Genomic DNA, 22,401 nt, shown 5'->3' with positions numbered 1-22,401 from the left:
CTCACGACCAATCACGTTTCCTACATTCGTGTTTTAGAGGCACAAATGTTCGATCACAAGCTGTTCTACAGATTGTTAGCTTTGGTGGGTCCCCGGCGTATTGGAAGTCTCTTGTCCATTTCCAGGTTAAACTCTATCGGTGTCAGCAGCCGATATGGTAAGCTTTCAAAAATAAAAACACGATTCTCATTATTCCAATCGTCATTTTCTGATTACAGTGTCATATCTCAACTTACACATTTGCGAAAAGTAGTAGATCTGATTTTCGAAGACTACACGAAGGAGGATACATCTACGTACGTGAATCATATAAATCGATGCACAAATTGTCGGGTGTGAGATAATAACTGCTACGTCCTTTTCCAAATACAAAGACATAGCACTTTTTATCCCTCATCCGGCAAAATTATTAAAAAAAATGCACTTTTGTAATCAGTTTCAACTTTATAGAGCAAGATACCAAGCGTACGCGCGAGCAAAACTTATTTAGATTACATCTGCTTCTCTGACGCAACAATTTGGTGAGAATAATGGGCTAAATTATTAATATTTGTGTGAAATCATGAAAGATATTCTATAGATATTTCATATAAATTTTTAAATGTTTTTTTTTTCAAGATTATGGAATTTTGTCGAAACACGTTACGTATTTATCCAGTCGATCCAGTCGCGATAGTAAGCCACCTTGGTATAAAGTCCTGGATGACGAGACTGAACGCATCCATTGCCCCAAGAAATGATCCCAGCGAAATGGCCGTAAATCACACTAACGGAGCATCCGAAACACCTTGTCAGCCTGTATCTTTGCCTATGGCTTTTGGATAAACAGCACAGATTTGCCGAGTAGGTAAGCCATCGGTGCTTTTGTAAGCTTATCGCAAAGACCCACGTCCAACGTTTGGATTGTCCTACTTATTATGCGTTACTTGGAGCTGTTGTTGCATTTTGATCAGTCTGTGTGGCGTCCACGCTTGCACTAATGATTTCAGTCACGTCGAACAGATCTATCGGCTGATATAATTTATCCGTTCAGGGAAGTAACCACCAAGCTTTACACGTTCGCCAGATCGTTTATTGATGCTTTAAACTTCGCCCCTTCCACGGATACGTTTCCTGATTGTACGACGCGTGGATAAGTTGGGTTACCCGGACCTTTCCGTGGAAGTTGTATAGAGCTAAGCGTATAATCTTGTAGTTTGCGTAATTCACGACCCAATGGGCTGCCGTCAATACGTGATCCGGTGAAATGATTGCGCCACCGCAACTCAGCAAACCGTGTCAGTAAATTGTTATTTGACGAGGTGCTGCCTTGATGCCAATCCTTGAGCCGAATCATTAATCGATTTCTTGGATGGGATGTTGTAGTTGCTATTTTTACGCGCAGACAAAATTAAGCGGTGCTGGCTATATTTATTAATTATATCACATCGGATAAGCTTTCAAAGACATCTCATTTCGTGGTTGATATTTATTCAGCAAAAACTATGCATAGCAAAAACTATAAGAATCGTCCGTTGACTCTCGTTCTAATTTGCGGTGCCATAACTATAATGTCGATACGATGATGAATTGCACGACCGAAAACTTGTTGAAAACATTGAACGTTTAAGCGGGCTACCATTTAACAATGGTTACACTGATATTTTAGTGTGTATCCGAATCACATGTGTAACGAGCCGACTGAGCGTAACGCCATCCCCCTCCCTCCGAAAACCGCGATGCCTCGGTGCACCCTACAATCACAACTGAAAGTTGCAAAAATAAAATATGAAAATTACAGTGTGCGCGCGCAACACGAATGTTAGAAAAAAGGGGTTACCCCACCAGTTGCCCGGTGATTTTCGAGCTAAAACGTTTGCGATGGACAAACAAGTAGAGAGGTACTACAAAAAGTACAAAAGCGGAATTACTTTCCTGCTCGTTATCTCTGGGCTTTGGCCAGATTACGACAAGCATCCGAGATGCGTGAGAGTTGTTTTGAGTGTCATCTCATCTGCAATTGAATTCGTGATGTTCCTTGGGGCTTGCGGTTTTTGCTATCGCTACCTGACGAACATCAATGTGCTGGTTAAAGGATTGGGTTTGGTCATCAGTTTTTCTTCGGCATTTCCGAAAGTAAGTGTTTCGACTCTCTTTCTAGAAACACTCCTGTTATTTGTAGCTGAGTTGTCCTTATTTTTAATGAACGCGACACGTTCGACCAAATCGAACTTCAGCTAGCGATTATAGCTTTGTTATATCGCCAAATTTATAATGCAATTGAATGCTTTTCGACATAATTCCTATTTTTTCCAACTGTGAAATATGTGAATTCAACAGGCAGCAGTAATAGCTATGCATTGGAAAGAATTAGCGAAGTTGAACCGCGGTCTGTCCTCGCAATTCGAAAGGGATCTGGAGTTGCCGGACAATCGGCAGCATCTGTTGGCTCATTTTCCTTTGTTCTTGAACTTTTTCAATCTGCTTTACTACTACAGCGGAGCTGTAGTCACGCTGTCCGTGGTTAGACCTCTACTAGCTCTGAGACACGGAGTCTACGTTCGGGCGTATCCGTTAATTTTACCATTCAGTTATGAGCCAGGTAGCTATGGGTAATCTGTAATTGCGTCTGACTGATATTATTACATGAGATTGAAGCAATTGTTTCAAATACTATTCTGTACGCTTGGTTATTTATTATAAAATTATTATTTAGGTTACTGAAGCTGCTATTAATTTTGAAAATCACTTATACATAAAACGCACACTGTTACCAGGTGGACTTATTCATTGGTGCATATACGCGTTCGAAATGCTCGCTGGCTTCTACTGCTGGGCCAACACGGTCAGCGTAGACTCGGTGTTCGGTTTTTATTCTCTGCAAATGGTCGGCGAACTACGGCTACTGTCGTCGCGTTTTCGCAACTTGAAATCTACCAGTGACTATAAGAAGCAGCTGAAAGAGTGCATAGACAAGCACGTCCTTCTGTTAGAATCTAAACGTACGATGCAAAAGGTGTTTGGTTTCTTGTCGGTTTTCTTCGCCATCACTTGCGCCATCGTCATGTGCGCTCTGATATTTCAATCTACCGAGGTAAGATATTTTTTTTAACAAATCATATACAAGCAGTTGATATCAATAGAATGGTTGATCCGTAATTTACTCGATTATGCAGAAAAATAGTTTGAGCGTTTACAAAGTGATTTATTTGATAGTTTATTGCATGATCAAAGTTCTTCAAGCTTACACCTACGCTTGGTTCGGCAATATCATCACCGTCGAAGTAAGAGACTAACTCAGCTGTATTTCACAGAGCGCCATTTTCTTTTTTAAACTAACGTCTATATTTATAGAGCGAAGCGTGCTTAAATTCCATATACGAGTGCGCATGGCCAGGATCGGGCGACTTGCGGATTATGAATGACGCGCTGATCATTCAATCGCAAAATCCTATGTACTTTCAAGTTATGGGAATTATGATAGTGCGGCTGGATATGTTTTCGAAGGTAACGCAGTGCTTTGCACGTCAATGCGTAATGTTCTTATCAAGAATAGCAATAATTTACAGATCATGCATGCCTCAGTTTCCTACTTTTTTCTGCTACAAACGTTGAGCGAAAATATCGAGAGATCTGCATGAAATTTCCTCTTTGCTGTAAAACCGAAGGCACAACTATATATGTATATATAATCCTTGTACTTGTTGTCCGTTTTACTTTTACATTTATTTTATCCCGTGTAGGCGTTCTTCAAACTGCTGATTGGATCTTCTATGTAATTTAAAAGATATTTGTTTAACAAACGTCATATAATATGATGCATACAAAGGACGCCCGCGTTTTTTCTATTTTTTATGCAAATTTTATAGAATATGTAATCTAATGACTGAAATTCATGTTGCACTGATTTTATACGAGGCACAGTATTAATGTGACAATTCATATCAAATTTAATGGTGAAAAATACAGAATCAATAAAAATTCTAAACTAATCATTTTTGTCAATCTCGACGAAAGAAATTCATCGGAGATGATATCTTAAACGGGCATCTTATTTGCTACGTGAAATTTCAAGATACCTCTTTGACAGACTAAAGGTTTTGCTACCACGCTATAATGCATCGGCGATCCCTTCTCGTGTGAGGACACAGACAACACAAATGACATCTAATAGAAGTTAGCAGGTTGTTTTAACTTTCTAAAAAGTTACAATCTCATGGATCGTACGCTTTTTTCTCGCGCTTATAACGCCAGAAACACTCGACGTAACAACAACCATGGAGAAAAATGTAAAATACTTATTCCAAGTACAATAGCGGTATAATCTTTTTGTTAACTGGCCCGGGGCTTTGCCGGTGTTACACGCGTTACCTGAAATTCGTGAGAAACTAGCTGAATTACATTGCTATCGCGTCTGTGATGCGGACGGCTTTGGGTAGTATAAACTCTTATATAGAAAATTACAAACAGCAGTGTATTGTCGAGAAGCTTGAGAATATCGACATTTCTTACGGTTGGTGCTGCAGAACTTTGAGAGTAAATTAGATGTCTGATCAAACTTGGATTTGACTACTTGTACGCAAATGTCGATTTTGGCGGTCAACAGAAAGCACATATCATAGCTCAACCAGACATTATCGGATCAGTTTGAAAAGGATCTGGAGAGGCCAGAGAATTGGTCACATTTTTTGGCCCATGACCATTCGTTCCGCCTGTATTTTCGTATTAACTATTACTACATAGAAGTGATTGTCTTTCTCACGACTGTTAGTCCGTTACTATTATTTTTGCACGGCAATTATACCTGAGCCTCACCACCAATTTTATGTTAATTAGGAAAACGGTAACTGAAATAAAATATTACTATATTAGTGACATTATCCGATCAAATCTTTATTTTTATTTGTTGTATGTATTTTTTCTTATTTATTTAATTTAATAAAAGAAAAACTACGTAGAAGCTTTTTACAGTGTATAACAAGGCACATAGTCAATCTTTTTTTTCAATTTAATTTTAAGGTGATTTCGCTCAGTGGGGTGCTTACGCATTCGAACTGATGGATGATTACTTTCGCTGGTCTAATATTACTAGTCCAAATCCTTTATTTTGTTTATATCCTTTGCAGATGTCACAAGTAGTAAAGAATTAGAAAAGGAATAAAGTGTTTACAAATAAAATTGATACGAGTAAAATGAATGAAATAGTACTATGTTTTATATCTCCAACGAGTCACTCCGTTACACGCACCTGACGATCGTAACCCGTGACGAGCTTCGTAACCCTCACCGCTGCATCAGTCATCCCTTCTCCGAAGCGAGTACAGACGACGCAAATGGTATATAATAGAAGCTAATAAGTCACCAACTTGTTGAAAAGTATATAATCTCATCGATCGCGCGCTCTGCTCCTGCGCTTTCTCTTCCGCGAGCATAACGCAGCAAACTCTCGGCGAAGCAACAATGATGGAAAAGCAGGTGGCAAACTACTACAAGTACAAAGGCGATATAGTTCACTTGCTGGCTATTTCCGGGCTCTGGCCGGATTACAAGCGCTATCCGAGGGCCGTGAAGAATTTTTTGATCTGCGCCTCCATTACCATTAATTTCTGCACGACCTTCGGCATCGTTAACTTTTGCTTGCGAAACGTGACCAACATCAACGTTCTGACGAAAGGCATGGGTCTGATGATCAGCTATTCTTCGGCACTTCTCAAGGTCAGTGCTCTGCGCAAGTTTGCCGGCGAGTCGAACGTCTGATCAGACTTGGGCTTCACCACTCGAATGCAGGATCTGCTCTTGGCGTTGAACAGAAACAATTTGACAAAGCTCAATCGCAGCTTGTCGGATCGATTCGAAAAGGATCTGAAGACGCCGGAGAATCGACCGCATCTTCTAGCCCATCACGGCTCCTTTCATAGGTATTTTCGACTTCACTATTATTACACCGGAACGATCGTCTGTATTATGGTCTTGGCTCCATTGATCGCATTAAGGCACGGCAAGTACGTTAGAGCATATCCGCAACTAGTGCCCTTCAATTACGAAAATGGTAAATATTATGATAATGTTATTGTATTAGCGTATCTGAAAACTATATTACGTAATTATACTTGAGAGAAGGCAGACGCTCTTTTTTCGACCGTAGGCGCTTGCCATGCTATTTATTCGTTGGAATAAATAATTTAGCATTTTTCCAAAAAATTATACATATATAAAATCGTTTTTAGATATATATATATATATATATATATATATATATATATATATATATATATAGTTTTTTAAATTTTTCACTTCGTAAGAGAGTTGCTTTGCAACTCAAAATAACGGACACTATGAATGTCTTATTTTTCAATTTGATTTCAAGGAGGTTTCGTGCATTGGGGCACTTACGCATTCGAACTGATCGAAGGGTACTTTGGCTGGTCTAATACCGTTGGGCCTGACTCGGTGTTCGGCCTGTACGTTCTGCACTTGGTCGGAGAACTTCGATTACTTTCCTTTCAATTCCGAAATTTAAAACCTGGCGACGATTATCGAAGGCAGATGAAAGAGTGCATCGACAGACATGAGATGCTGATTGAATCTAAGCGCGTGATGCAACGAGTCTTCGGATTCCCCTCGGTTTGGCTGGCCGTCACTTCTGCAGTCGTGATATGCGCAATTATTTTCCAATCTAGTCAGGTCATTTAAAAAAAATATATTACCGATTGAAAGACTGCTGAAAATGTAGCAGTAGAAGGAACAATTATACGAGCATTTTGAAATTCAGTCATGTACGATATACTCACTGGTAATGTAACGCTCTTCCTTTGCCCGTAGATAGAACACATGACCGCCTTCAAAGCTGTCTATTTGCTTGTTTACACAATGATCAAATTCATTCAAGTATATACTTACTCGTGGTTCGGGCACATCATCAACTTAGAAGTGAGTGTTCGGGCGAATATCATTTTTAGAGCTGCTTAATATCTCTCACTTCTTTTTCCAGAGTGAAACCTGCATTCAATCCATATATGATGCGAAATGGGCAGGCGAAGGCGACTTACGGCTTATGAAAGACTCAATAATAGTTTTGTCTCAAAACCCCATGTACTTCGACGCTATGAGCATTATGATTGTTCGTCTGGACATGTTTTCGAAGGTACGTTGCGAGACAATAAATTAACTTTGCACTACTTTTAACCGTGACAGATTCCAATTGCAGATTATGAATACGTCGGTTTCGTATTTCTTCCTCTTGAAAACTCTGGATGCAAAAATGGAAACAACGTAAACCCCCCTTTTTCAATGTCGCCTTGTATTGGACACATTATTTTTATTAATAATTATTATCGGAATGCTTCGAATACCCGAGCTTACTCAGGTGATTGTAAGCGGCCAAATAAATCTGAATAAATATTGATATTGGTTTGTGTGTGCACGAGGTCAGTAGGAAAGAATAGTGCAACTAATAACAAATTTGTACTGCAACAAGGGAGAAAGTCCTGCTGGTGTACTTTCATGACATGCCACTAAAAGCCGAGGGTATAAGAGTTTAATACTGGTAACTTTGTCAAAAGATTTATCGATGCTGCAACCGTGTCTCTGCGTTCTTTTATCAGAGCCTATTAAGAAATACTAGTTGATAGTATTTAACTGAATGATGGTTTTCAAATGACGGCTAAAAATAATAAATTTTTTTCATCTCTATTCTTCATTATTGATTTTGTTTTCACAATGTTAAACAGCTTTTTATTGCAAATAATCATTTCATTTAATTGTAGGACTCACAGTCCGTCTATGAATAATAGTAGCGTGGGACGGAGGACTGGTGATTAGGGTAAATAACTTTTCTACACAACACATAACATATATATATATCTTTAACTCTGTAGATTTATTGACAGTAACATTAAAATACGTTATCTCAAAAAGTCTCGATGTACCAAGTCAGTGGATGTACGCAAAAACTATACTAATGCGTGTGCTCACGCTTATTTCTCGACTCAGAATGGTGACACGGTTTAGATGTCATAGCTTAGGCTGGGAAAAACTTAAATCGGCAACGCCATTTCTCATTTTGCGAGTCCATTTGATCTTCATTCGCGATTAATAGCTAGAATTGAGTGTATTTTAAAAGATGTTTAAAATGTTCGATAAGAGATCTGTAAATATGACGAAACTTAGTCTGGTGCACAAACCGCATAACTACGAGCACATTACGAACACGTTACCTCGAGAAACTAGCAAGACAGACTGAAGTCCGTTAGCTCTACAGTTACCTCAACTACTCCCTCTTATTTGCAACTGCTCGTTAAGATAATGGCGAGCAATAAAAAACTTACCGATACATATTCATAGCTAGTTGCCTCGGAAAGCTCTGATTTGATCGATCGAACGTTGCGCTCCTGCGCTTCTGCCATGATCGCCACTTGGCGACGAGTTCTTGGCGAAGTAACAATGATGGAGAAAGAGGTAGAGAGGTACTACAGTAAGTACAAGCGCGACATCATCTTTTTACTCGCCGCCTCGGGCGTCTGGCCCAACGACAAGACGCGCTCGCGAGCCGCGAACAAATGCTTAACTCTGCTGGCCCTCTTTGCCGAATTCGCCGTCGCCCTCGGCACCGTCAATTTCTGCGCGCACAACGTCACCAACATAATAGTGCTCACGAGGGGTCTCGGCCTCATGATCAGCTTCTTGTCTTCTTTCATCAAAGTGAGTGCCGGCCGAGTTGACCGATCCAAGTGAATCCTCTTACAAATTGCCGAGCGTGTAACTTAGGTGCTGATTATGGTGATCTACCGAGAAGACGTGATAAAACTGAATCGCGTCTTGTCGCATCAATTCGAAAAGGATTTGGAATTAGCCGAAAATCGACCATTTCTGCTGGCGCACTACCCTTCGTTTCATCGCTACTTCAAGCTGCATTACTACTATACTGGATCCATCATTTTTCTTATGATCATCAGTCCCATACTGGCGCTTCGACATGGCCAATACGTCAGAGCGTATCCGCAGCTGATACCCTTCGCCTATGAGCCAGGTAAGGGTCACCGAAATATTTATATTGAAAATTAAAATCACGTTAGTTAAATGCTTTTTGGAAGAAAATTATAACGAGAAGAATTTTTTTAAATACGAAAACCTCTTGTACGACTAATAGATTTCTCTTGCCACGCAAAGAAATCGTATTGAATCGAAAGTCCTCTTCAACCAAGTCATTTCTCGATGCAGCAAAAGAATCTTTCTCGTTAAATTATAGCAAAGTTTGTACACGCACTAGTGTTACTCTTTTGTCGTTTGTACTCTGAGGTGGTTGGATTCACTGGAGCATTTACGGCTTCGAGCTGGTCGAGGGCTTGTACTGCTGGACCAACACCGTAGGCATTGACTCATTATTTGGCCTATACGCTCTTCACATGGTGGGTCAATTGAAATTACTTGCTCACCGCTTCCGAAATTTGAAAGCTGGCGCCAACTATAAGAAACAGTTGAAGGATTGTGTTGATATGCATGCCAGGTTAATAGAATCGAAGTATCTGATGGAAAAGGTCTTCGGATTTCTCTCGGTTTGGCTGGCAGTCACTTGTGCCATCGTCATATGCGCCATCATCTTCCAGTCCAGTCAGGTTTCGTACATCTTGAATTGATTTATCCACCTAAAATCAGTTGTTGCGATTTTATTTACATGCAAAATTAACGTCACGTACTAATCAATTGATAGTTGGTGTTTTAGAACACCAACAGAAAAATTTTACTATTCAAGCATATGTTATAATTAAAACAAATCGTTGTATGCATATAAGCTCCACTGCACGTTGTCAAATTATAGAATTATTTAAGGAAGTGTAATTACTTTGATTAATATAATCACTTCTAAGTGAAATTTAACGATATGTATTAAACGATTCATGATCGAAAAAAATTGTTTGTTTTGAGCACAAATGCATTTATGTGCATGAGCTTAAGTGCATTATTTACTTAGTACATTACGAGTAGCGAGTACGTGATTTATATAACGCCACATTAGGAAATTATTTCAAAAGTTAATAAATACTTTCATAAAAACATCTTAGTGCATGTTAAAGTTTAATTGCGTATCACCGTGCAATGGAATAATTACCAACAATGTGGTTTGTTTGTTTAATGCGATCGCTCAGATGTGAAATTTAACAACTTGAATTAACGATTCGGGATCGGTAAGCCGCGAGAAGGTAGTTGTAGATTGAATTGAATGCAGTCTGTTCGGTTGGTAAATACTCATTGGTATGTTAAAAATTTTTCTATACAGACTCGCAGCATGACCATTTTTAAGCTTATATACCTGATAGTTTATTGCACTATCAAATTCATCCAAGCCTATACTTACGCATGGTTCGGCTATATTATCAACTTCGAAGTGAGTACAATATTTCTCATCTTGTAATTGTGATTGAACTTTTGAATTTCTGCGAACTTTCTTAAATTAGTCTTCTTTTTAGAGTAAAGTGTGTATTGATTCGATATACTACGCATATTGGGCAGGCCAAGGTGACTTACAACTCATGAACGATGTTTTGATAGTCTTGTCACAAAATTCGATGGACTTCAAAGCTTTGGGCGTTATGATCGTTAGAATGGACATGTTCTCCAAGGTATATATGTTTCATTTTACCGTACGTACAACCTGTTATCTACTTGCGACTTTTCATCCACAGATCATGAATACGTCGGTCTCATATTTCTTCCTGTTGAAAACGTTGGATGCTAAGCTAGAAACATCGTAATATTTTGCCTTCAATGATTGAAAATATATCTTTTCATTCGACACATGTACGTTATTTTTCCAAATATAGGACCATACCCAATATGGGACTATGTTCGAAATTTCAATTTACGCGTGTTATAACTGTCGGTTCCGTCGGTTCAAATCATCTCTGACGGCCAAAGCCGTTTTGCAAAATGACAATTTGGGTCCATGCGATATGTCATTTCTAAACATAGAACTTGAATACGTCATTCGACCCATTGTCTTTTATCTTTTTAAAAGAACTCATCGGGTATTTTTTAGCGCGTAAATAAATGAAATGCTTCCCTAACTAGTTAGTTCCATTGTTTAAATATTCCAATACGAAACTATACCAAGAATTTATAATGTATTATGAATGAACATTTTAATAATTTTTTTATTATTTTTTAGTTTTGAATTTCCGTATATAATCAATGAGAACGATAGACACTTAATCAAAATAAATTTAGTTATTCCAGTTATCGAATCTAGAATATCGATTTTTGTTTTACTTTTAAAAATCTATTTTCATGCGCGTTCTGTTATAAATTAGCTTATACTACTTAAAACGAGAGAAATATTAATATTGCAAATTTTTTTATATATTTCACGCACGATTCACATGTGTAAAAGTGCTTTATAATATTACAAAGTTATAGCGGTTTGCGTATATTACGCTCATTTGTAGCATATATTCTTGATAGTGACTCGAAAATTTTAACTAAGAATTATTTTTAAACTGTCTATTTTATTACATTCGAGCTTTGTTTTCGCATATCCGATGATGGACAAGCTATAGAAATAAAAAGAGACAATTGTTTCAGCAACTCCAGTCCTAGTAACTTGTATACTGTTGGTTTTGAGCCAAAAATTAATTTTCAATACAACTACGTAGTTTGATGTTGTGTACTTTGTCCTATAACAGTTTATTTTCCATACTCAGCGGCGAGTGAATAAAAGTAGTAAACGTGGACAGATTTCATCTATGCACAAGTTCGAGAAAAGTTTTAGAAATATAAGATAATCGTGATCGAAAAACACGGCAGCAGATTTTTTTGTTTCATTTAAATACACAATATCGAAGGGATGACGATACAAAACGAGATTACCTAGTAAGAAAAATCGGAAGGAGTGACAGTCGTATGAATTTATGTACTTGGCTCATCAAAATTATATGCAATTATAATCACACAAAAAGCGTGAATTATTAAGAAAGAAAAAATCTCTAAGTGACAACGAAAACTGAGGAAATACGTGATATTAGGATGTTTCAGAAATAATTAATCGTTATTTGAAGGTGGAAGATAATGCAGATATGATTTTATAAAGCGATGTATTTCACTAACTGCGTATAAAAATAACCTTCGCATAAAAACCCTTTCACTTGAACAGGAAAATGATTATCTTATGTTTCCAACTTTCTAACTTGTACTGCGCGCTTTACTTCTATTTTTACCATAAAAGTTAATGATGCTATGTTACGTCGAGTTTTACGCTTTATGCGGTCGGTATAAAAATATCCGTTTTGAACTTTCTACTACATCACATCTTTCCGGAAATATTACATTGCCAATGATGAGTTTCCAAAACCACGATAAAAATTCTAATATAAGTTCTAGAACTATTATAGTTTAATCACATTCTTCACCATGTAAATCACAAACTTTGACAGACGTTTGTCACAGTTGTAATTAGTGCATTTTCAAAAACAAAACATTGTCTAATATTTTCAGTAACTGAATAAAACCGAAATCACTGTACAGTATTTTATCGTGATAATTAATTTATCGATTTACATCTTTCGCACTTCCTATTCTGTTTATTCGAAGCTAAACTTTCCTATAGAGCAAAGCTCAATTAATTTCTCTATCGAGGTATCAGTTAATTATTTTTATTTTGAAGTTATAGTATGATTAAATTAATCAATTCATATCAAATTCATGCCAACATACCGATACACTTTTTCAACGTTCAATCAATCTACTCGATCTACGAAAGTCTGCAGTAATCTTTTATATGTGTAAACAACACATATACTAGCACATAATAGCTGATCACGTGATTATCTTTCACATCACGAATAAACTGACTACGCTTTGTCAGATTCTCTTTTTTATAAAAAAGATCACGTTCTCTTATTTATAAGGGAATAGGATATATGTTAATGATTAAGCCATCATGGATCCTCGATGTTGACTACAACAAAATAAACATCTCAAATCAAAATTATCGGCAATAGCAGAAGTTGAAAATACGAAGAAAGGCTAAAGGAAGATTGTTGGAAAAATTACTTGTTTGTTAATTTGGCGAAGGCAAGGTTTCTTTGATGGAAAAATACAAAAAATATAACACAGGTATGATTTTTAGTATTTAATCAAAATAGAATTGATGGTACGTAACTTTTCTCTCCTCGGATAGACGTGTAAAAGAACAAAGTAAATTTACCTGAAAAATTCTTATGCTACTTGTTAGGCAAAAATATTATTGAATCGTGAACCGCGAAAAATTGATGTTATTTTATACGAAAACTATTATTTGCAATTGCCGGCACACATCGTTACTCGACAGTTGCACGCGAACAACTGTTTACAGCGCACCCTTTTTGACGGGCTCCCCTCTCTTCAAACGCCGAGCTCTTTCAAATTCAAATTACCAAACAAGCCATCGTTTACAGTAAATTTATACTTTGTAACCACGTAATGGCAGTGCCAATCGATATTTGACAACTGCACAGAGCACAGTCGCGATCCGCTTGCCGTAAGGTGCAGGTCTTTTCTGGAGCATGGAGGTAGAACGGCGTCAACATGAAAGTTATGAGTGGAAAATCCAAACTCTTCTGGGTTGCTGTGGCCTTTGGATCGAAACAAATTTAACAGTGAAATTAACTCTGGCTTACTTTGTGTTCTCGTGTAATTTTCTGATGGGACTGGCCGTGTTGAATTTCTGCGTACAGCACGCGAGCAACATTATAATCCTGACCAAGGGCATGAGTTTGGCGATCAGTATGTTTACGGCGTGCGTGAAGGTGAGCACATCGACGCCTGTCGAGAAAAACTTGGAGCGCGCGTGACCATGCGATCTTTCTCTTCAGATCGTCATATTTCTACGCTATCAAGGGGATATGGAGTACCTGCATAAGAACCTCACCGCGAAGTATTTCGAGGACATGAAGGATGCCAAGAACAGACCTCACCTGCTGTCGCGCATTGCGCTGTACGTGAAATTCTTCTGGATCTGTTGCGGAACGGTATTCTCGGTGGCTGTCTTGTACATCATCATTCCGATAATCGCCTTCGTCAAGCATGGAAAGTACATGCGCATGTTTCCCACGATCTATCCCCTCGTTGGCAAACCTACTGGGCTCGCTCACTGGTGCTGCTTCGTCTTGGAAGTCCTCACAAGTTTATTTCTGAGTTCCGTGACTGCTGGAGTGGACTGCTGCTTTGGTATGTACTCGTTTCAGATGTGCGGCGAGCTACGAGTTCTGGCCAGTAAGTTCCAAAGTTTGGCGGCTGCTCCTGATTACAAGGAGCGAGTAAAAGATTGCATCGTCAGGCATCAGATGTTGTACAATACGAAAAAGAAGTTGGAAAACCTGTTTGGTATCATCACCATATGGTTCGCTATAACTGCATCTATTAGTCTTTGCGCTATCATCTTCCAGCTCAGTCAGGTATGTCAGTCAATTCGGTAATGGGTCAGCATTCAATTTTATTCAGATGTTTCTATAATAATAGGGATTGAAAGTAAAAGCGCCATTATTGCAATTCAATTTGCTAATTTTTTTCTTTGCGCTCAAAACCATGCAAATTTTCTGCTTTACATTTTATGGAAACGCTATTTCAGAAGAAGTAAGTAATGTGGTTATAAAAAAATTATGAAAACAGCTTAAAAGTTTGATATGTTTTCTAGAGCGCGTTATGTTTGGACTCTATTTACAATGCTGACTGGACGGATAAGCATCATAAAAATTTCAGACATGACATTCTTATCGTTTTGACTCAAAGACCCATCAGACTAGTGGCAAAAGGCTATATGCTGATCCAGTTGGATATGTTTGCAAAAGTGACTACGAATACAATTATTCATATATATTAAAACTCAACCCGCATAGATATCCATAGATATACAGCATATGACTTCCCTTCAGTCGTTTGCATATAATCTAAATTAAAGCTACTCAAAAGAATTGTCTTCGACTGTTCATACGTAGAGTGCAACTAATCAATCTTGAAATATTGTGAACAGTGGTTTCTTCATGAAAAATAAAAAAAGCCAACTGTCATTTCCAGCTATTATTTATGTTTATATTCACAACGAAAATACAAAACATTATCTCACCTCATAACCGTGCCGATCATAAGAACATCATTGATTTTTAACTTTTTATGAAGAAATCACTGCTCAAGGCATTCCAAGATTGATTAGTCGCAATTTAAGTATAAACATTTGTCGATAATAATTTTTTCGAGCATCTTTGATTTATGTTTTAAACAAGCGATTGAAGGAAAGTCGCGACGAAATTTCTCCATTACTTCATGTCTATGGACATCGATGGGGGCCTCAATCCAACGCAATTGTTTGAAATAACTCGTCATACATCACTTTCAGGTTATGAACACTTCTGTTTCATATTTTTTCCTATTACAAACTTTAGAAGAAGGCTCGCACTAGTATTGAATTGTGGCATTACGGTAAACAGAGTTTTATATATAAAAATTTTATTGGGAAATAAACAGGAATTGATTGATATACAATTTTTTTTAATTTCTATTATTTTCTTTCTTAAAAGTATTCCGTTAATCGCAATCTCAATTTCCGCAGGAAGATACCCAATGTTATTAAAAAATATAGTTGTTTACAAATAAAAATGTTCAATACTATTTCTATTACAAATTCGAATACCTAACTGTGTACTTCTTAATTTTATGTATAAATGTTCTGTTTGTAAAATGAGTGAGCATTGGCTCTAATAGCTTTGGTGTAATTTCAGCGTTCCAAATAATTACCGTTAGCGCCATTATTATATAATTGTCAACTAAATTTCTTGCATAACGATTGACCTTCCCAAGTGAAAAAACTATGAGAAATAAAGCAAAAGTTGATTATGTTTGGCTTACACGTACCTTCTTAATTCAGAGAAAATGGTACGTCATACAGATATTATGTGTGTGTGTGTGAAAAAACCAATGCCAAATTACAGGATCATTATCAAATTTTTTCCAAATACATAATATCATTATAATGTCTAAAACTTATTCGACATGTTGCGTTTTTATATAGACACACGAATTGCTATAAAGCTAACAACTTCGACAAGTGCCACAACCGACTGCGGTTGTGGATACCCCCTCCAACTCTCAGTTTTGCGAGTTATTCATATGACGTACAATTACATTCGATCGGCGGTTGCCGTCACTATTATTTTCACAGCAATCCGAATCTCCGACTAGACGATTTCGTGATGGGAACCAAAGTGGATGCTTATTATCGGGACTACAATGATAGGATTATCTCACTGCTGGCGTTTCCAGACCTTTGACCAGAAGATTCTCAATAGTCCAAATACACCCGTCTCGCTTTATGCGGCATCACGTTAATTGTCGAATCTGCGTTTGTTTATGCGCTTGGTAACTTCACTGTCGGGAATTCTCACAAATTTAACGCCGTCATCGCAAGCATTGGAGTTATAATTAGCTTCATTTATCTTTTTGCCAAGGTGAGTCTTACCGACGATGGCCTTTTTGTGTTAGCTTCAATTTTCACGAGAATCTGTACAACGTGAACAATGATTTTGGTAAAACAACTAAAAATTCGTATTAAAAAAGCGTAACGCGAATTGCGCCAATCGGTATAGTTACATTTATATAATTTCTTTTTGGAGATAATATAATAATTTTGATACATTAATTAATTCAGTCAAATCTGTATTTAATCTTCAATATATTTTGTCAGACTCAGTGGAATAATGATCATTGATTGCTATAAATCGAAGTTTCAGAAAATATACAATTGCAGCAATAATCATTTGCATTTACATTTACATGAAATGTTATACTTGAATCGCACCCTGAATCATACACAATACCGATCGCATCTATTAGCCAACTACCGTGTATTCTATCGGTTTTTCAAAACTCACTTTTACTACTTTCTCGCCTTCCTTGTCTTCGGAATGCTTGGCCCCTTTGTAGCGGCTTACCACAGAAAATCCGCCAGGATGTATCTCCGATTCAGTTGTTTAATTATGAGCCAGGTATACAATAGAAGTTCATCTGCAAATTATAAATATTGTTTACGGAGGTATGTTATTTTTCAGGTGGAGCGAGGCATTGGATGACCCACGTATTCGAGACAATATCAGGAACATACGCGGTGACCGCATCCATAGGCTTCAACTCTCCTTTCGGACTCTACGCGTTCAACCTCGTGAGCGAGATGCGCTTGCTCACTCGTCATTTTCGCAACCTCAAGCCCGACGAGAGCTATCGAAACAAGCTAAGAGAGTGCATCGACAGGTACGTCACCCGCATAGACGCCAAAAGTGTCATGCAACGCTTGTTCGGATTCACGTCGGTGATGCTCGCCGTCACCTGTACTCTCATCGTTTACGCCCAAATCTTCAATCTCACGATCGTCTCATTCACCCTTTGTCGCTGTCGCTTTCTGCTCATAGTAACTTCTCTGTCTGTTTCAGAATAAAAATATAGCGACGTTCAAAATCGCCTTCCTGATAGATTACATCGTAGCCAAATTGTTTCAAGCTTATATGTACGCTTGGGTTGGGATATGCATCAGTGTTGAAGTAAGTGGCCTCATTTACACGTATACGCCGAACATGTGCTTGACAATTAATCAAATGCGTACGCTCAGAACGAAACGTGCTTTAATGCGATATACGATGTTAAATGGGTTGGATTGGACGACTTACGCTTGATGAACGATATTCTAATTATACAGTCACAGAGTCCCACGTCCTTCGAAACGATGGACACAATGAAAGTTTGCTTGGATATGTTTGTTAAGGTAAAGCGACCGGTATTTTCTTTGAAATTTATATATTGGAGAAAACAAATCCTCAGTTTCAGATTGTCCATGCGTCGATCTCTTATTTTTTTCTTGCTGAAGATCGTTGAGAAAAAATATCGTATCACACCTGAAACATAGAATTGGAGTAATATTTAAAGAAAAAACATACGTATATTTAAAAAAAATTACAGTAGTGTCGAAGTTTGTCCGAATACGAATGATTTTACGATGAATAAGATGTACGAAACATAATTTAACTATATTATACGTATCGAAGCAATCATTGCAATAAATAACTACTTTTGTATTCCTTTTTTTCATTGGATTTGCAAGTATAATTTTAAGATCAATCACGTGATCGTGATAAATAGAAACATATCAACTTATATTTGTGTTATCGTAGATATTTTACACATATTAATAAAAGAAATTTATTTTCAATGTTATCAATGTGAACAGCTAAGATGGGTAATGAACTGCGTTAAAACAGTTAATTGATCTCGAAAGTATTGAATTTAAAAATATAGATATATATTATTAAAAGAGCGAAAAAACGAGGATAAATTTTTAATGTAAACGTTATTATATATTGAAAAGAATAGAATGTTCACCGTGATAGAGTTTGCAACGAAAGACTGAGCTAAAAATTTATTAAGAATATTCAATCAACATTTGGAACAATAAAATGAAACTAATGATCAATGATTACGCTTTTCATGAAACTGCTATGATCAATTGCGTTTGAAATTTTGAAAAATTAAGCTGTTTATTATTGAAATACAATTTTACAGATATGGTATAAGTAAATAAATGTCATTGAAGATTTTTCATTAATGAATCAAGCTAAGGAAGAGAAGACGAATAAGTCAGATTGATTTTATTAAAGCACTATAAAACATAAACAATGTCTTTTCAGTTTGATGTTTGAGAAATACCTAACTCTTTTGACAGGATAATCTGAAGTTGAAGTTGCAGAAAAAAGCAAACGAGTAATACTATTCGATAAACCTTTTTTTTTAACTAGATTTCTACATATTTTTGTTGCGAATATGTTTGTTGTAGACCAGTAAACATACTCGCATCTCCTACTGTGGTTTCAAATTCTAGACTCAAATGATTAATAATTTCATTCAGCACAGGCATTGATTTACATGCAATCAATCCAACGTCAACAAAAAGTGCAAGATAAACAGTATAATTATTGTAAGTACTGATAAAGATACAATTATCAGCGTTGGTCTCTCTAAAATTGAATTCATATAAGAACTCTTTGAACTTGCGGTTCCAGCAACGCGGCGCTTGTTTCAATCCATACAGTGACTTTTGTAATTTACACGTATGACGTATCATCGTTTGGCTTGGTCCTTGTAACAGACACAACGTCGTCAATCTCGTAACTTACGAACAAAGCTTTCATTTGGAACTTACAGCCGAGGAAATTCTGTCTATCGAACTTAGAACGTGCCTCGTAGAAATTTTGTTTGCCGTTTTATCGGTCTCCTCACTGCATTTCTTGACTACTGGACCCATAACCTAAAGAATCAAGTTAAGGAAGAGAAGACGAATAAGTCCGATTTGTTTTATTAAAGTACTAATTAGAAATGCAAATGATGGCTTTTCAATTTGACATTTGAGAAGGATTCAACTCTTTTGACAGAATGATCTGAAGTTGAAGTTGCATAAATAAAAGCAAACGAGTAAGATTGTTCGAATAAACTATTACAACAATCCTAATAATATAAAAAATATGTTTTAGCCATCACTTTGCCTATGAGACGAAAAAATCAGTTACACACCTTCTACGGAAAAACTTACAATCAGAGTGAACTATGTGTATAACGGTATATAACTATACATATTCATTCAATTGTGCACCCTTACGAAATCGCCAAAAAGTAAAACTGCATTATTTTTTTACTTTTGATCATTTCCGAATATGTATATGAATAAGTGAAATAACTCTGACGCTAATGTCGACAAATGCCACCAGAGACTGAAACTTACAATACCCCTTCCCATGTGCTGTCCCTTCCACGTACGCTCGCGAATTCTCACAGTTTGCGAGTTATTCGTTTCGCGTATACAATTACGTTCGATCGGTGTGGTCATCGTAGTTTTTTTTTTATTTCGTTCCGCGTACGGCCACAGAACGGAGTCGTAGACGCAATGGACGCCGAGATAGAGGCTTACCACCGCGATTACAAGAACAAAATTTTATCACTGCTGTCGTTGTCAGGACTTTGGCCTGGTGATTCTCCAAGATCGAAAGTCATCCGTTTGGCGTTACTCGGATCTACCATCGCCATCGAAGCGGCGTTTCTCTATGCCATTTGTAACATTGGCTTGATAAATTCTAACAGAACAATCCTTGTTGTCAGTTGTATTGGCACTCTCAACTGTTTCATTTTCTTCATTGCTCAGGTCAGTCAATATTATAGGAATAATTCACAAAACCTTAGCATATCAGTGACGACTGCTCGAATTCGTCACTGATGTGCTTGATGATTATATGGTGAAGATTATTATACGTATCAGCATTTCAATATAACTACGTACTATTGCACAATCCTCTTTTTAGTCATCGGTTGCAATTGAATTTTCTTCGAAACTTCCTCAACGCGAAAATATGAAATGCGTTTGAAATTATGAATCATTCTGTCGAAACGAGAGATCGAGGATTCAGCATGAAACCATTACATGCGCAGCTAAAGAAATAACGGCAATAAATCGAAATTACAAGAGTATTTGAGCGCAGTTCCTATGTATTTCGTGGCAATTCTTCCCCTCGACCCTCGATATTCGACTATAAATACCACTGGGCCTGGCCATTCGATATTTACATTAGATATCGGGCAATTAACTTGGATTGTACCGCATTGAAACTTGCCAACCGTATAATTAATACGAGGTCAATATGTACAATATCTGACTGCTCGTCGCTGCAGCGATTCAAGTTCACATGATTTTCCGTCGATCATTCTGTCACAATGGACGATGCGACGAAAGCCTATCACCACGATTACAAAAGTGTAATCGTCTCTTTTCTCTTGGTGTCGGGATTATGGCCTGACGATTCTAAACAGTCGAAATGTCAACGGATTTTATTGGCTAGCACCGGTCTTCTCGTGCTACTGATTTTGATTCTGGGAGTATTAAGCTTTACCATACACAATTCTCGCAACATAATTGCTGTTGTGGGGGGTGTTGGCTCCATCATTAGTTACAGCTCGGTTTTCATCAAGGTCTGTAGATAGCTCTTCGCAGCTTGGCCATCGTGTACATAGGTGTCAACACGACAGTATTAATTGGAGACAGAAGAAGAGATGGATCGCTTTTGCAGATAGCGACGATGCTGCTGCTACGGCGCGACGTGAGCAGCTTGAGCGGTGGCCTGTCGGCACTGTTCGAGAGCGACCTGAAGATACCGGAATACCGGGTGCACTTGCTGGCCTACTACCGGTCGTTCTATCGCTTCTTCAGAGCCCACTACTTTTACTGCCTTGGCTTGGTGGTGCTGGGCTCGGCTGTGCCCGTAATATCGGCGTTTCGCGGTCGCTACATCAGATTGCACGCCATACGCGTGCCCTTCGACTACGCGCCAGGTACGCCGTAGACGTGATCGACGTGCGCGGGGCACGTGTTCTAAAATTGCGAGTCGCAGGTGGTACGCTGCATTGGGCGATATTCGCGTTCGAGGTGACGTCGATTGCCTACATGGCCATCAACAGCATCGGCATCGACACCGTGTTCGGCCTGTTCGCGCTGCACTTGGTCGGCGAATTGCGACTGCTGGCCTACCGAACTACAAGTACCTGATGGACAAGGTTTTCGGCTTCATATCAGCTTGGCTCGCCCTCTCGTGCGCCATTATCATATGCTCTCTCATCTTTCAAATCACTCAGGTAACCTTCGGGCGTCCTCGGCCGCTCGCTCTCGACTCCCTCGCGTCATTCATTTCAGAGCAAGAACGTCTCGCTCTTTCAAATATTCTTCACGGTGGACTACATCACCGCAAAGCTGCTGCAGGCCTACACGTTCGCTTGGTTCGGCAACACCATCACCGTGGAAGTAAGGACAGCACCTGGTAAGCTGCGGCGTCTCGTGTCGAATGTTTACAGCTCCTCTCGTTGTAGAGTGAAAAGTGCGTGCAGTCCATTTATCACTGTGACTGGCCCGGCTCCGGCGACTCGCGGCTTATGAAAGATATGCTCATCGTTCAATTGCAAAGTCCTATGTATATAAACGCAATGGGAGTTATGATCGTTCGATTGGATATGTTCATCAAGGTAAAGATACGCGAACTTACCTGCAAATCTTCAGTTTAAATGACTCGTAGACGTTTCATTTTTTTTTGCAGATAGCCCACGCATCGATTTCATATTTTTTCCTGCTCAAAACTATCGAGGAAAAGCTTGCTTAGGCAACTACATTTCTTTAATTGACTTATTAATCTGACTTTTCTTTTTAGCGATCGAAGCTAGCGCTGCTGGGAATTCCATATAATTGTTGGCGTATGTTATGGTGAAATATAAATAATTTTCAAGTCACATATTTTTATCAATATCTTCATCCTCGGGCTTGGCAAGTGACTTGGTGTTCGTATGGTCGTTGGTTTAGCCTTTCAGTGCAGCGTTATCAAA

General features: G+C 38.1%; 3 protein-coding genes across 3 annotated transcripts; all 3 read left to right on the top strand.

The window, feature by feature from the left end:
- Positions 1-1,859: 1,859 nt before the first annotated feature.
- On the top strand, positions 1,860-7,373 carry LOC131663996 (uncharacterized). The gene is made up of 12 exons (XM_058934808.1): positions 1,860-2,115; positions 2,320-2,581; positions 2,757-3,073; positions 3,156-3,263; positions 3,334-3,486; positions 3,549-3,614; positions 5,419-5,694; positions 5,767-6,028; positions 6,347-6,663; positions 6,802-6,909; positions 6,971-7,123; positions 7,187-7,373. Exons 1-12 carry the CDS (start codon positions 1,861-1,863, stop codon positions 7,253-7,255), a joined length of 2,346 nt encoding a protein of 781 aa, XP_058790791.1. The 5' UTR covers position 1,860; the 3' UTR covers positions 7,256-7,373.
- A 1,195-nt stretch (positions 7,374-8,568) lies between these two features.
- LOC131664012 (uncharacterized) lies at positions 8,569-11,090 on the top strand. Its single transcript, XM_058934833.1, has 5 exons — positions 8,569-9,007; positions 9,277-9,593; positions 10,256-10,363; positions 10,446-10,598; positions 10,662-11,090. Exons 1-5 carry the CDS (start codon positions 8,755-8,757, stop codon positions 10,728-10,730), a joined length of 900 nt encoding a protein of 299 aa, XP_058790816.1. The 5' UTR covers positions 8,569-8,754; the 3' UTR covers positions 10,731-11,090.
- A 2,412-nt stretch (positions 11,091-13,502) lies between these two features.
- LOC131663995 (uncharacterized) lies at positions 13,503-22,181 on the top strand. The gene is made up of 5 exons (XM_058934807.1): positions 13,503-13,757; positions 13,824-14,405; positions 21,722-21,829; positions 21,895-22,047; positions 22,119-22,181. The coding sequence occupies exons 1-5, from the start codon at positions 13,515-13,517 to the stop codon at positions 22,179-22,181; spliced, it is 1,149 nt and encodes a 382-aa protein (XP_058790790.1). The 5' UTR covers positions 13,503-13,514.
- The last annotated feature ends 220 nt before the right edge of the window (positions 22,182-22,401 follow it).

This window comes from Phymastichus coffea, unplaced genomic scaffold (genome assembly GCF_024137745.1).
Source record: "Phymastichus coffea isolate CEN01 unplaced genomic scaffold, Cenicafe_Pcof_1.1 PCOF00039, whole genome shotgun sequence".
Taxonomy (NCBI): domain Eukaryota; kingdom Metazoa; phylum Arthropoda; class Insecta; order Hymenoptera; family Eulophidae; genus Phymastichus; species Phymastichus coffea.
Note: the sequence above shows the minus strand (reverse complement) of the source record. Positions and strands in the feature narration are given on the sequence as shown.

Coding starts and splice junctions, on each gene's coding strand:
- LOC131663996 (XM_058934808.1), top strand. CDS start 1,861: ATGGACAAACAAGTAGAGAGGTACTACAAAAAGTACAAAAGCGGAATT. Junction 5,695..5,766: donor ATTCTTCGGCACTTCTCAAG/GTCAGTGCTCTG, acceptor ACTCGAATGCAG/GATCTGCTCTTGGCGTTGAA. Junction 6,029..6,346: donor GCCCTTCAATTACGAAAATG/GTAAATATTATG, acceptor TTTGATTTCAAG/GAGGTTTCGTGCATTGGGGC.
- LOC131664012 (XM_058934833.1), top strand. CDS start 8,755: ATGGTGATCTACCGAGAAGACGTGATAAAACTGAATCGCGTCTTGTCG. Junction 9,008..9,276: donor ACCCTTCGCCTATGAGCCAG/GTAAGGGTCACC, acceptor TTGTACTCTGAG/GTGGTTGGATTCACTGGAGC. Junction 9,594..10,255: donor TCATCTTCCAGTCCAGTCAG/GTTTCGTACATC, acceptor TTTTCTATACAG/ACTCGCAGCATGACCATTTT.
- LOC131663995 (XM_058934807.1), top strand. CDS start 13,515: ATGGAGGTAGAACGGCGTCAACATGAAAGTTATGAGTGGAAAATCCAA. Junction 13,758..13,823: donor TGTTTACGGCGTGCGTGAAG/GTGAGCACATCG, acceptor CTTTCTCTTCAG/ATCGTCATATTTCTACGCTA. Junction 21,830..21,894: donor GCAACACCATCACCGTGGAA/GTAAGGACAGCA, acceptor CTCTCGTTGTAG/AGTGAAAAGTGCGTGCAGTC.